This window comes from Myxocyprinus asiaticus, chromosome 22, assembly GCF_019703515.2.
Source record: "Myxocyprinus asiaticus isolate MX2 ecotype Aquarium Trade chromosome 22, UBuf_Myxa_2, whole genome shotgun sequence".
Lineage (NCBI taxonomy): Eukaryota > Metazoa > Chordata > Actinopteri > Cypriniformes > Catostomidae > Myxocyprinus > Myxocyprinus asiaticus.
In genome coordinates, this window is record NC_059365.1 from 23,079,369 (window position 1) to 23,093,936 (window position 14,568).

Below are 14,568 nucleotides of genomic sequence, written 5' to 3' on the forward strand. Positions count from 1 at the left end.
AACACATAGTTCTGGAACAATTGTTTTTTGTTCTCACATATGACACAAGCTCCTGGGTTAAGGAACATGAGCCGGACAATGGACTGATGACAACTAAATTATCCCTGCAGTATGTCAACGCGAACAGATGAGGACCCCAGAGACCCGGTGCTGCAACACCCAGAGCCTACAGAGACAACCAGGGCATTGAGGGTAGCTTTGCGTTTGGGCGTAAAAAGGGGAACTGAAAAAAAGAGGCTGATTAACATCCGCCCACACTTTCTTCGCCTGTGGAAGTTTGCTGCAAAGATAAATGTGACAACACATCCCACATTTGCGCTGTTTTTCATTGTTTTTACAGTATGTCAATTTGCGCTAATTGTGACATGTCTCACCGTTTTCCCCACAGCTTTTCCTGTGATAAGCGGAGAATTTTTAAGATGCCCAGTCAAGTTACAAGAAGTTACATTTTTAAAAACATATCTCAAGGCTACTGCATTCTGTTCCATTGTTTTGGGCTACATAGTTGTTTGATGGCATGTTTTTTTGAAGGTGTAGAATTATCTATATGATAAGTTTACAAACTAGATTAAAATGATTGCAATGGACTGTTGGTAAGTTATAGTCTTATGTGCAATAAAAACAATTTATTGACTTCTAAAGCCAATTTTATGAATTTATGCAATGTAGGTAAACAATTTGATTAAAAATCTTACTCGATTGATAGCCCTATATGAAATATATTCAGAATGAAGCACACACAACATTCTCAGCCAAATTACTTAGCTGATCTTTGTAAATATCACTTTTAATGTTTTAAACAGATCAGCAATTGCATAGCCCATATTCTGGGGTATATGTAAAGTTCAATGACCTTATTTTACTATATGAATTTACAATTACTAATTATCATTTAAGCATTATTTAATGTAGGCCTATTCATATTTGTTATTATGGAATTTATTTTATGTATGTGCAGTATGTATCTGATATACAGTATACATTACAAGTATATTGTATGTTTGGATGCCTTGGTATTGTTAACAAACTTTTTTTGCCAAAACTTATAAACACACTTAAAAATAAATACATAAATAAAGAGAAAATTGACTTAAAATGTTTTGATAGAGCAACTGTTGGTTCTTTCTTTCTTTCTTTCTTTCTTTTGTTTATTAAAAACAAAAGTACATAAAATGAAATTCTTTTTGCAGGCCAAAGAAGAACTTCTTAACTTTGACCATGTTTCCATTAATTGCTTTCTCATTTCCTTCTAATAAGACCATATCTCTTCCTGTTTGATAGAGGTGTGGTTGTGGGCAGAACGTTTCAGAATACTTTTATAACACTATTAGTGTCCACTTAATGCCTTAATTGGAAATGCAGGCAGTTACTTTACATAGAGACATTTAGCATATAGATTTTTTTACTTAGTCTTCAATACATCAAAGCAGCAGCAGGATTTTTTCTAGATCACTTGGTATCGCCATTATGGTTTCATATTTTTAAAAATCAACATAATGAAACTCAAAACTATCCTTGTTCCTAAACGTTCCTAAACGTGTGTTCCAATAATACCAAACAAATGAATTCCAATCATTTGTTTTTTATCATTGTGAAATGTAAAAAGACAGCACAGGGGAAACTGACATCTCTATAACATCTTTAGAGAGAGAGAGAGAGAGAGAGAGAGAGAGAGAGAGAGAGGGGGGAACAAGAAAGACATTCATATGTCAGAACTCACGAGGAAGCGGGGTAGCAAACAACACTTGACAGACGGAAGGATTATACAAACTTTCTAACCTGTACCTTATCAAAGAGCTCATCAAGAGAGACAAAGGCTGAGAGAAACAAAAGAAGAGTAAACAGAAGAGAGCACAGTGGACATACCGCAGAACAGATTTACAAGTTATTACTGAAGGAAGAAATGTTTTTTTAGCAAGAAGCAGAAGATAGAAAATAAACAAGAGGGTGAGGAAGCCTTTTTATAATTGCCTTGAATGTTGCCATTGGTTTTTATGTAAAGAAACTAATTATTTTTTTGTTTTCAGCAACATGACAATTGTTGCAGTTCCCCGAGTGCTCTTTCTCCATTTCTTCCTCCTTATTCTCCTTCATATGTCTTCATCTTCAGAGAACAAAAACACCACCATGACAGGTAATAAGTCTACTTTGGCATTATATTACTAGCTTTATGGATACTGAGTGTCTGGTACTTTGACTTTAGTTTTTTCATGTCAGTTTTAAAAGACTATTGATGAACAAGACATTATTTTGTAAAAAGAAAAAAAAAAGACAGTACATAACTATAAGTGCTGTTAGGTATGTTACAGTAGATATCTTAGGTACTGGAGAGTTACCAGATATCTCCTCAGTAATAAATTAGACTAAATAAACCAACAATAAACAAAGTGAAAATTGTAAAGAAAATTGTAAAAAGTAAAATTGATGTATGATATGAAGCTTCAACATATATATATAAAATTAAGTAGTTAAACTTTTGACTGCTTTCTGAGTGGTCTCACTTTGTAGAAGGATTTCATAAAAGTAAGGCTATTCTGTCATTCTTAGGAAAACGGGGGCGGGGATTCACTGTGGTTAATAACACACTACCGGAAAAGCATAAGGAGCAGATACAAAGCAACATCACTGTACTACTGGTTCCTCTTGTCTGCCTCCTGGCCTTCCTCATTGGGCTTCCTGCCAACTTGCTTGCCCTCTGGGTGCTGCTCTTCCGAACCAACAAGCTCCCTTCCACCATTCTGCTGATCAATCTGACCTTCTGTGATCTTCTGTTACTTCTGGTGCTGCCCTTCCGTATTGTCTATCACTTCAGTGGCAACAACTGGACTTTTGGGGAACCGCTCTGTCGCATTGTGATTGGACTCTTCTATGGAAACATGTATGGCTCAGTGGTGTGTCTGGCACTGATCGCTGTGGATCGCTATGTTGCTCTGGTCCACCCTTTTGGTGCCAAGATTCTTCGTAGTAAGAAGAATTCAGTCCTCATGAGTGTATTGGTTTGGATTGTGATTACAGCTGCTGCTCTGCCCTTGTTAGTCTCAAAACAGTCTTATCAGATAAAAAACCTTCATATAATCACCTGCCATGATGCACTGCCTCCAGAGGAACAGCAGAAATACTTCCTGCCTTACTTTGTTACCCTCTTCTCTCTCTGCTTCCTGCTTCCACTGCTGGTAGTGTTGTTCTGCTATGGTGCTGTCTTACACACTCTTTTGGCTGAAGGTCAGCGTTATGCTCATGCAGTAAGAGTGACTGTGCTGATGTTGGTGGTTTTTGTGGTTTGCTTGTTGCCAAGCAATGTTCTCCTGTTGTTGCATTACTCAAAGTCAGACTTTGTCAATAATCACCTTTATATACCTTACTTGATCAGTCTGTCTTTCAGCACGTTCAACAGCTGCATTGATCCTTTTATCTTTTATTATGTATCTGAGGATTTTAGGAAGAGGGTGCCAAAAGCTCTGAGCTGTTCTGGATCAGATTCAGATTCCTCCTCAGAAACTTCTAGGTCAAAGAGCACCTTGTTATTGAAGTTGAGTAGGACTGAAGGACCCTTAAATGGAGGAGCATGTTGATTGTGAGTTTCTATGAGAGGTGTGGAAATAAAACTTAAAAAGGAGACATTAGATTAGAGAATTAAAAAAATCTAGGGAACATATTGTGCAATATATCAAAATGTAAATTAATTTGACTGTAAAATAAAACTGAATACATTTAATGGAAAGCAGTGGAAGGTAAGATGTACAGTTACTGTAACAATTTTCAACAAATGTAAATACTGACATAATATACTATTGACCTGTTTCATGTGACGTTGCTGTATGACTATGCGCCATGTTTGTGAACAAAATTCCATATACCTTCAGCGAGCTGCACTGTGGGATGCGACAAAAGATTTGTTTTTATTTAAAAATCTTTAAAATGTGATACTGCTGTATACTTACCAGAGCCAAAATGTAATTTTTCTTTCAATAAAGTTGCACGGCTTCATTTCGCCAAAGTTAAACAGCGATGAAGGGGGAGAGCAAGGATAAATCAGTTATCTGTACACGTGTGAATTTTATTTAAAACATAATCGAGTCAGATACATTTAAACTGGAAATGCACATAGGACGATGTTAAATTCATAACACCCAATAAATAAAAAGCTCTACAATGTCAATATACAGTTATTTATATTTAATATGTATATACACTAATGTTAGTCAATAAACAACACATCATAAGATTATGAAGCACATACTTTATTCACACCACCAGACTACAGTGTAAACATATTTGTCACATGCACTAATATGCCTCGGTTGCTTTCTGTGCAGCTCTTATATTCACAGAGATGGGTTCATCACAGATGTTTTGTAATATTTTGATAAAATCAGACCAGAAAACAACACAAATCCTTTGTAACTTCTGAATGAGAGATATTTTTACAATGATGTAGTGGTAGGCATGTGTACTCGCCCACCATTGCTTCCTCCCTCTGATGGTCACAAATATGGCGGTAATGCGAAAAATGTGACATCACTAAAACAGGTCAATATAATTTGCTTCGTGCTTTATAAACCACATATCAAGGCAAAAATGGCTTATTACAAACTTGTACCCTATAACATAGGCATGCATGGCAAATAATAGTTTATTTATATGTGTGAATGTGCATAAAGGTAGGAAGTGCTGAGATATATGTCACATTTTAACCATGTCTATCTTATGACATAAAATGATCTTCTCTATAAATGATAGATCCCAAATATTCTCAAATACAGCATGTACTATTGCTGATACTGTTATTCATGCCTAATTCCTTTAACCCATTATACCTTGATTGTATAACCCTAACACAAAACTGAAATAAAGGTCACTGACATTGTATTAATACTATACTGTCCTCTAATGTTTTGAAACATACACACCTTACAGTGATGCCATTATTGAACCTAGAGACATGACCTAGAGTGGAGGTAAGAGCACAGCCTGGGTGATCCAATACTTACACTTATATAACACACATTATAAAGGCTGAGTTACAATCTTTAAACCATTCCATTTAGCAATTTCCCTGAAAACATTAAAGACTAATTATGATGAAATGTAGCTCTACAAAATACTTGAGGTCCATACAGTACTGTACATGTTGGGTACTGGGTCAGTAATATCCATAATGCGTTTCATGTGCTGATGATAGCCAGTAGCTGGTTCCACTTTTGCAGGCCACCACAGTCTGGATGTGTTGGAGCATGAGTCATAAAGATGAAACAATGATTTGGAATGTGGAAGAAGAGGAAGGACCCTCCCCCCCAAAAAACCCTCACAAAGCGATCTGCTGTACAGTAAATACACTTTCTGTGCAGACAGCACAAAATCAAACAAGAGAATCTGCATAGGGGCCTAGAAGTATTAGACAATTTTTGGCACTTAAGTCACACTTAAATATGTCTGATTGTCATTAATAACATAATATCAAAAAACTAGTGGCATCTGCAAACAAATCATGCTAGGCCATTTCTCAGCTAACTTTTCTGAGCCATTTTTGCAATTGCTCATAACAAACTGGTGTCTAGCAGGCACATACCGTGGACTTTGAGACTGGACAAGCATCAAAGATTTTTAAGACATATTATTAAACGCTGTGCTCAAAACACATTATACGGTCAATATCGCAGAAATGTTATAGATGTAAATCGTTAACTGAAGCTCCTGACTGTATCTGCATGATTTTATGCAGCCCACCTAGTCTGTCTCCACGTGTGACGGCAGTGTTGGATAAAGGTGTGGGCCGAGGGAACCGCAAAATCAGGTTCACGATTGGGAGTTGTAAGCATACTTCACCCACGGGAGTCACTCGCACCAGGACGAGGGGTTCTGAGCGGCCACGGAACAAAGCATCCCCTCTAGACTTTGGTTGGCTCACTCAGTTTGGCCATTGGTCTGGGGATAGAAACCAGAGGACAAGCTAACTATAGCCCCAAGCTGCCAAAAATATTCCCTCCAGAAGTTGGACATAAACTGGGGGCCCCGTCGGAGACCACATCCAATGGAATACCGTGTCAATCCGAAAGACCTGGTACACGACAGCAGCCGCTGTCCCACAAGCTGAAGGGAGTCCTGGGAGCGGGATAAAATGGGCTGCATTTCGAGAACCTGTCAACCAACCTCATGATGACTGTATTGCCATGGGACGAAGGTAGTCCCATGATGAAGTAAAGGGCGATGTGTGACCAGGGACTCGAAGGCACAGACAAGGGTTGAAGGAGTCCGGCTGGGGGGCTGTGAGAAGTCGTACCATGCACACAGACTGAGCAAGCCAAGATAAACTGTCGTATGTCCCGCCCCATTGATGGCCACCAGAACCAATGCCAAAAAACGGACGAGTGGCCCCACTGCAAAACTGCAGACCAGACCAATCGTCGAACAAAGAGTAAGCTTCCCGGCAGTCCTTCCAGGGCTGTCACTCCCCAAAGCGCTCTCCACACTTTTGATTCAATCTCTCATGGCACCGCTCCTATGACGAAGTGGGGGAAAGGCGGTGTGGGGGAGACTCAAATCAACATTCCCTTCAAAAAGAAGAGAGCGTGTCCGGTTTGATGTATTTAGACTCTGGTCGGTAGGAGATGGTGAAGTTAAACCTACTGAAAAAGAGCACCCTTCAGGCCTGTCTCAAATTAAGCCTCTTAGCTGATCTATTATACTCTAAGTTCTTGTAATCGGTCCAGACCAGAAAGGGCTCTGTGGAACCCTCCAGCCAGTGACACCACTCATCCAAAGCCAGCTTGATGGTGAGCAACTCACGATTACCGATGTTGTAATTCCATTCCGCCGGCGTAAGGCAATGTGAAAAGAACATACAGGGATGCATCTTGCCATCCCCTGGCAAGCTCTTGGAGAGAACCTCACCCATACCCACCTGAGATGTGTCAACCTCCACCACGAACTAACAGGACGGATTGGGGTAAATAAGAATAGGGGCAGTGGTAAACCAGGACTTAAGATCATCGAATGAATGTTGGGCCTGAGAAGAACAGATACATTTGGATTTGGTGGAGGTCAGACTCGTGAGGGGGCGGCTATTAGGATGTAGTTGTGAATAAAACGCAATTAACAAATCCCAGAAACCTCTGCAGGGTCCTGCGGGAATCTGGGACTTGTCAATCGGTGACAGTTCTCACCTTAGACGGATCCATGCACACACCGGTGGAGGACACGATGAAACCCACAAACGGAACCGACTGCGCATGGAATGCACTCTTCTCCACCTTGACAAACAGCCGATTTTCTAATAAACGTTGCAGCATCCACCTGATGTGCTCTATGTGTGCCTGGAGAGTCCGAGAGAAGATTAGGATGTCGTCCAGGTACACAAACACAAATTTGTTGACCATATCGTGGAGCATGTCTTTGACAACTGCTTGTAAGATGGCTGGGGCATTGGTAAGGCCGAAGAGCATCACCAAGTACTCGAAATGCCCTGTAGGGGTGTTGAATGACGTCTTCCACTCATCGCCCTCCCTAATCCTCACAAGATGGTACGCGTTGCGGAGGTCCAACTTAGATAGTGAAGATAGTCACTCCCAGCAGCAACTCGAAGGCTGAAGACATCAAAGGTAAAACTATTCTTAATGGTGATGTCATTCAGCCCCCAATAGTCGAAGCAGGGCCTTAAGGAACTGTCCTTCTTCTACACGAAGAAGAACCCCGCACCAGCAGGGAAGAGGAAGTGTGAATGAGGTCGGCTGCTATCGATTCACCAATATACTTCTCCGTAGCCTCCTGCTCCGGAGCTGAAAGACAGTAGAGTCAACCTTGAAGCGGAGAAGTGCCTGTGAGATCAATAGCACAGTCATAAGAGATGCATCCTGGGACTTGCTGAAAACCACTCCCAGGTTATGGTACACCACCGGAACCGTGGACAGATCGACTGGTTCAGCCTGTAACACACAAACAGAAGAAGAAGAGACAAAAGACAGGGCCAGACCCAAACAATGACTGGAGCAGAACGTGCCCCATGAAATGACGGAGTTGCCAGCCCAATTTATGTGAGCATTGTGCTTTATTAGCCACAGGTGCCCTAAGACTATGGGAGCCAGTGGTGATCCAAACAAGTAAAACACAATCCTCACCTCGTGATTGTCTGAAACTCTCAGATGCACCGGGACCGTGGCCTTCATGATCTTGAACAATGGGGCACTGGTGAGCGAACTGGTAGGAATGGGCCGGTCTACAGGCACCACAGGAACACCCCACTGGGCCACCATGTCTGGATCCAAGAGATTCCCCTTGGCCCCTGAGTCAATGAAGGCTGACACAGGATGGGAGGTCCCATCCCAGGAGATCAAAGCAGGAAGGTGCGTACAAAGAGTAGAGGACTTGACAGGACCCGTTTCGCTCACCAGTAGCCCCCGATTTACTGGTAAGCATTGGCTTTTAACTGACAGTCAGCAATAAGATGACCAGCTTTCCCACAGTAAAGACATAAGCCCTGTAAGATGCGCTGTTGTCTCTCATCCTTGGACAACCATACCCGATTGACCTGCATAGCTTTGATGTCGGAAGTAGGTTCCATAGTGGGACGAGTAGTGCTAGAGCGGGTGGTGACATCGAGACCTCGATTGTAGGTACCCTGTAGTGTCCACCAGCGGCGACGGTGAGCGAGGCAGCAATCCACGCAAATTGCTAAGTCCACAAGATCATCAAAGCGATCGGACAAATCCAAGGAATTTCAAACCTGCAGTGAAACTCATTCAGTTCATCAGCTATTAGTTGACTCTCTTCAGAGCGAGAGGGAGGTGTCTTGTACTTGGTTATGCTTTTCAGGCCTTTCCACACAGATGCAGGATCGTTGGCTGAAAACAGTTTTTTCAGCTTTTTAGAGTAGCTTCTTTTAGCCACTCTGTTTTCCTTACTCAGTGTGTTCCTGGCCTGGTTGTACAATATTTTATCCCCACGTCTATAAGCATCCTCTTTGGCATGACAAAGCTGTCTGAATTGTCCTGTAAACCATAGTTTATCATTATTGAATGATAAAAATGTCCTAGTAGGGATGCACATATCCTCACAGAAACTGATAATGATGTCAGTATCTGTGAGCTCGTCCAGGTCTGTGGCTGCAGCTTCAAAAACACTCCAATCAGTGCAATCAAAGCAGGCTTGTTGTTCCAGCTCTGCTTCATTAGCCCATCTTTTTACAGTCCTTACTACAGACTTAGCTGATTTGAGTTTTGCTCGTAGGTCGGGAGAAGATGAACCAGACAGTGATCAGAGAGTCCTAAAGCTGCACGTGGGACAGAGCGATATGCATCCTTTAAAGTGGTGTAGCAGTGGTCCAGTATATTTCTGTCTCTGGTGGGGCATGTGATGTGTTGTTTGTATTTTGGAAATTTACGGGTGAGGTTATCTTTCTTAAAATCTCCCAGAATAATAATAAGTGAGTCCGGGTGTTATTGCTCCCTATCTGTGATGTGATCAGCAAGCTGTTGCAGCGCTGTGTTCACGCATGCTTGTGGCAGGATATAAACACTCACCAGAATGAACGAGGAAAACCCCCGCGTTAAGTAGAAAGGCTTACAGTTGATGAAGTGCGCCTCTAAATTAGGACAGCACATCTTCTTCAACGCTGTTACATATGTACATCAACTTTTGTTGATGTAAAAGCATGTTTCACCACCTCTCGTTTTCCCTGATGATTCCACAATACGATCCGCTCTGAACAGCTGGAAGCCCAGCAGATGAAACGCACTGTCCAGAATGGCTTCATTCAGCCAGGTTTCCATGAAACACAGAGCAGTGGAGTTACAAAAGTCCTTTTTTGTTTGAGTGAGCAGAAGCAGTTTGTCCGTTTTGTTGGCGAGGGAGTGGACGTTTGCCAGATGAATACTCGGCAGAGGAGTCCTAAAGCCGCGTTGTCGAAGCTTCACAAGCGTGCCGGCTCACTTCCCTCACTTGCGTCTTTTGGATCGCTTGTAGAGCACCACTGCGCCTCCAACTAAGATGTCTAATAAAACATCAGAATAATCAAACATCGGCAAAAATGATCAGGTATGCTCTGCCGAATACTCAGCAGTTCATCCCTGGTGAAACTGATCAGGAAAAAGTGACAAAAAACATGACCAACAAACAAAAGTAACAAAAACGCTAGAGAGCTCCACACGAGGCAGCCATCTGTGTCACCATCTTGAAACTATAAATATAAAGGGAGAGCAGAATGAGCCTCAGGTGCAAACATTAACAAGCGGGCTGGCACGAATAATAATCGCAACACAGCGACAGCCATGCACGGCATGAGAGAGAACTGTCAAACAAAACAAACAAACACATGTCACAAGCATAAACACACACACATACACACACACACACACACACACACACACACACACACACACACACACACACACACACACACACACACGGGGAAGAAACAGCCAGATCAGCCCTGAATCCCAACATATTCATATAGTTTTATTGTGAATTAAGTGTTCAAATACTTTTTGGAACCACTGTACATATTGTATTCACCCCCCCCCCCCCCCCCCCCCACACACACACACACACAAAAAACAAAACAAAACAAAACAAAAAAATAGATTATAGAGTATGCATTCACTTAGCATGGTCTCAGAATGACCCAACAGCACAACGGTCCTTTTATTTAATTGGTCCTTGAACACTTTTTGCACCATCTTTTTGCAACACTCTTTCCTGTAACTGTAAAAGCAGCAGAAACCAAAAACAGAAACAAGAACTACTTTGGTACAACACAGCTTACAGTTGAGCTGACTTTGTGGTTCATTTGCAATCAGACTGCAATAATTCAACTGCTCATTGTTTCTGCTTCCACATTTTCTACTTTACATTATATCATTGCCTCTACACGTTCAATAAACTCTTATTTGTCTCAGAAAAGCATAATAAATTTTTTGCCAGTGGTTTTATTCATTTTGTTTCAAGCATTTAATTACTACAACTGGTTGAAAGTTGGGATCTCCACATTTATTGATTAAAGGAGAAGAACATAAGGGTCTTTATTTGCTATTTGTAAACACTCAGTGACATACTGGAATCCCCTCTCTTGCACAACTTTATTATTTTATAATATTAAGGGTGTGCTAGCAGGTACTTTAAACATTGGTCAGCACTCATATTGTGTAGCCTAATTAATTTATTTATACATGTAAAATTCAAAGTTTAAAGTCTATTTAATAAGTCTGATTCTGACAGCTGTACAACTCACTGTGTAACCATTTATTTTCACATAATATTTTTTTTTCAAACCTTCCTTACTATGCATTCAAGTTTTTTTTTTTTTTTGATGATAGACCATGTTTTTACAGTGGTTGCGCAATGTGGGATTAATGACAAAACTGATAACTGTCAAAACACTACCACATGAGAAAACCTTTTGTATGTGCATGGCTTTCACTGGATCATTTTATTTGCAATAAAAATAAAAATAAAAGGAAAAAGAAATTAGTGACTGGTCACTCATGCCCCTCTCTTTGGCTGTTATGCAATTTCATTGTGTAATGACCTCACTCCCTCTTGTTTGTGTATGTGTAAATGAGTGCAGTGTGTTGAAAGCAGAATTTCCACAGATCCCAGTCAACCTATAAAATCTCAGTTCAACAAGCCAAACAGACTGAGAACGACACAGCAGAGCTAGAGGGAAGTCCCCGAAAACACAAAGGCTTACATGATCATGCGACTTTACATCCTTTTCTGTGTTCTGTTTTCGGCTGGTGAGAAATTCCAATTTTGTTCCTTATTTGCAAACAAAAAAGCGTAGAAAAATGTCTACTTCGACAGTAATTGTTTTCTAATATTTAGTTTTAAAGGTCGATTTAGTCTGGAAGGTTACATCAACAGGTCAAATAAAAAAAAAAAAAAATTATGTTTTTTTTATGTTCTACAATTTCTCAGAAACAACTAGTGTTTTTGTAGTTTAAAACAATAACTTAAATAATAATAATAATAATAATAATAATAATAATAATAATAATTAAAAACAATTAAACTATTTAATAATATCATAATTTGTGTTTCTTTTTCAGTACTTTTCAGCCCTCTTGCTGATGCCGGTCAAGGTATGACATTTAAGAAATATGCAGAAAAGAAATATACAGGAAGACAAACAGAAAGACAAAGTAAGCAACATTTAATTTAACTTTTTTTTCCATAGTGAAATTTGGCCCCCTCTGCAGTGGCAACCCAAGTAACAGTAAAAGAGGATGCGATAAAAAATATGGCTGTGGAAAGTATGGAGCCAGCCGGTAATGTGTGTGTGTGTGTCTGTATATATGTGTGTGTTTGTGTAACTCCTCTTGACCACCCTTATAAAAAGGACTATTTCTCAAACTAATTACTGTTTCTGTGACCCCTCCTCTTTGCTCTTCCCAGCACTCATTAATTACACATTTAGCAGAAGTCTGTTTTTAATGGTGGGGTTGATATATTGATACCATTCTTTTGTTTTGAGTGTGTTGCTGGATACTATCCAAATACCCAAACAAAAAGAAACCCAACATCGGTCTTTACTGTATCCTAAAAAGTTAGAAGAATAGTTCATGAAAAATTTTAAAATTCTGTCATAATTTAATCACCCTCATATGTTGTTCCAAATCCATATGCTGCTCCGTGGAACACAAAGGAATATATTCTGCATAATGCTTGTTTCCATAAATGTGGTCCACTTTACATGTGTGCTATATCGGAGTCTTCTGAAGACGTTTGTGTGAGGAGGAGACTGAAATTTGTGTTGAAGTGTTTTTGGTCACAAGACATGTGAAAACCAATGACTTTTGTTGTCTTTTCCATCATCATTTTACACCAGACCTAAAGTAAAGTGTTTAGACATGCCATGCTTGAATGTACAATGCACAATTAGATTTGACAGCTACTGTGGTGGGGAAGATTTTCAATGAGTTATGACTTAAATTTCTTATATTTTGACTTACATTTGTTTGTGGTGAGAAAATGATGACACAATTTGTATTGTTGGGTGAAACTATTCCTTTAAGTTTATGTGTTTGTGTGTACTACAGAGATAATGGCAAGCGCAAACACATGGGTCTTGACATTGTGTGTGCTGATGGAGCCACAGTTTATGCCCCATTTGATGTGAAGTTGAATGGCAAAGCTGCACCTTACAAAAAGGACAATGCTATCAATGATGGCATTAGCTTGAGCGGAGAAGGTTAGAACTCACAATTTTACATATCGTCACTGTCCGATGAAAAACCCGTATCTCCACCTTTGGGAGTTTTGACTTTTTACCATAGACAGAATGTGCCGAATGACCTCTAACTACTGTTTAAATTGTGCATTGAAATGACCAATGAAAAGATGATTAACCAGGCAGTCTGTCTAACAAATATCTCGTAAGATTGTTTGAGTAAAATTGTTTTTCCATGCTCTTGAAAAATATTTTTTTTGGAGATACATGTTTTTAATCAGACAGCGATGATATGTGAATTTCTCAACAGTAAAAGCAGCAATGCAGCACAAATACTTTGTAATCAATCACCAACATAAAACCAGTTTCTCAAAGTGATTGCTGGTACTACTACCACTACTAACAATATACCGTTGAACAACATAACTATGTGTGTGGTCAATATCTGCTTTAGGAATGACAGTGGACATTAAATTTGAATGAGGTTGATACTTAAGACAAAAGCATAATCTCATACTAATCTTGTATAACCCACTCTGTTTGCCAGGTCTTTGCTTCAAGCTGTTCTACATTAAGCCGGACCGTTACTCTGGAACTCTAAAGAAAGGGCAAAAGATTGGAACTTTACTCCCAATGCAGAAGGTCTATCCTGGCATCACTTCTCATGTTCATGTTCAAATGTGTGACAAATCAGATCCCACCAAATACTTCTAATGCTGATAAAGCTTTTAACCATCCGCAATAATCAAACAACCCAAAGTTACTCGCATTCTGGAACGTGCCATTTATTTAGTTTTTTTACCTCTTCATGCTTTAAAGAATTAAACATTAAGAATGACTTCTAATAATCTTCTATCTACAATTGCACGAGTAGTCAAATACTTTGCACAGTGCTTTGCAATCCAACAATAAAGTTTTGGAGACTTGTCCTGAGTGTTTTGACTTAACAAGGAGTTCTTGTGATAATTACTGCCATCAAAGTATTTATAAATTGTCCTCTTTTTTTTGGAAATTCTGGTTTATATAAAACAAAGACAGAGAAAAGTTACAATGCCAGCAAAATGCTAATACATTCTGCATTGAAGTAATACACATGTATTGTTAATTAAGGGCAAGCAATGGTTGTATGGTCATAACATATTAATTTGTTCTGTGGTTCAAATACATTCACAGAAGACTCCAAAAAAATCATACCACATTTATCTGATGAAACATAGTGAATTTGTGTGCTCTAATGAATTTTTATGTTTAGTTTGAGTCAAACAGCTTTAATTTTAAGTCTATTCCTGTCTCTTTGTAGCAACCATTTATTACACAATTAGCTGAAGTCCATTTGTTTTTACACAAACTTATTACACAAAGTGAGCAAGCGGGAGACCTTTTCTATAACTCTCTGAGAACATGGTGAA

At 39.6% G+C, this 14,568-nt stretch overlaps 2 protein-coding genes across 3 annotated transcripts; both read left to right on the forward strand.

Annotated features, from left to right (window-relative positions):
• Window positions 1-1,679: 1,679 nt before the first annotated feature.
• Window positions 1,680-10,417, forward strand: LOC127412920 (proteinase-activated receptor 4-like). Its single transcript, XM_051649642.1, has 3 exons — window positions 1,680-1,947; window positions 2,028-2,134; window positions 2,548-10,417. The coding sequence occupies exons 2-3, from the start codon at window positions 2,032-2,034 to the stop codon at window positions 3,570-3,572; spliced, it is 1,128 nt and encodes a 375-aa protein (XP_051505602.1). The 5' UTR covers window positions 1,680-1,947; window positions 2,028-2,031; the 3' UTR covers window positions 3,573-10,417.
• A 1,174-nt stretch (window positions 10,418-11,591) lies between these two features.
• LOC127412927 (leukocyte cell-derived chemotaxin-2-like) lies at window positions 11,592-14,086 on the forward strand. 2 transcript variants are annotated; one of them, XM_051649655.1, is made up of 6 exons: window positions 11,592-11,726; window positions 12,039-12,071; window positions 12,167-12,257; window positions 12,818-12,904; window positions 13,029-13,180; window positions 13,707-14,086. In XM_051649655.1, the coding sequence occupies exons 1-6, from the start codon at window positions 11,681-11,683 to the stop codon at window positions 13,871-13,873; spliced, it is 576 nt and encodes a 191-aa protein (XP_051505615.1). In that variant the 5' UTR covers window positions 11,592-11,680; the 3' UTR covers window positions 13,874-14,086. The 2 variants fall into 2 exon arrangements, with proteins under 2 accessions (XP_051505615.1, XP_051505616.1); XM_051649656.1 differs by lacking the exon at window positions 12,818-12,904.
• The last annotated feature ends 482 nt before the right edge of the window (window positions 14,087-14,568 follow it).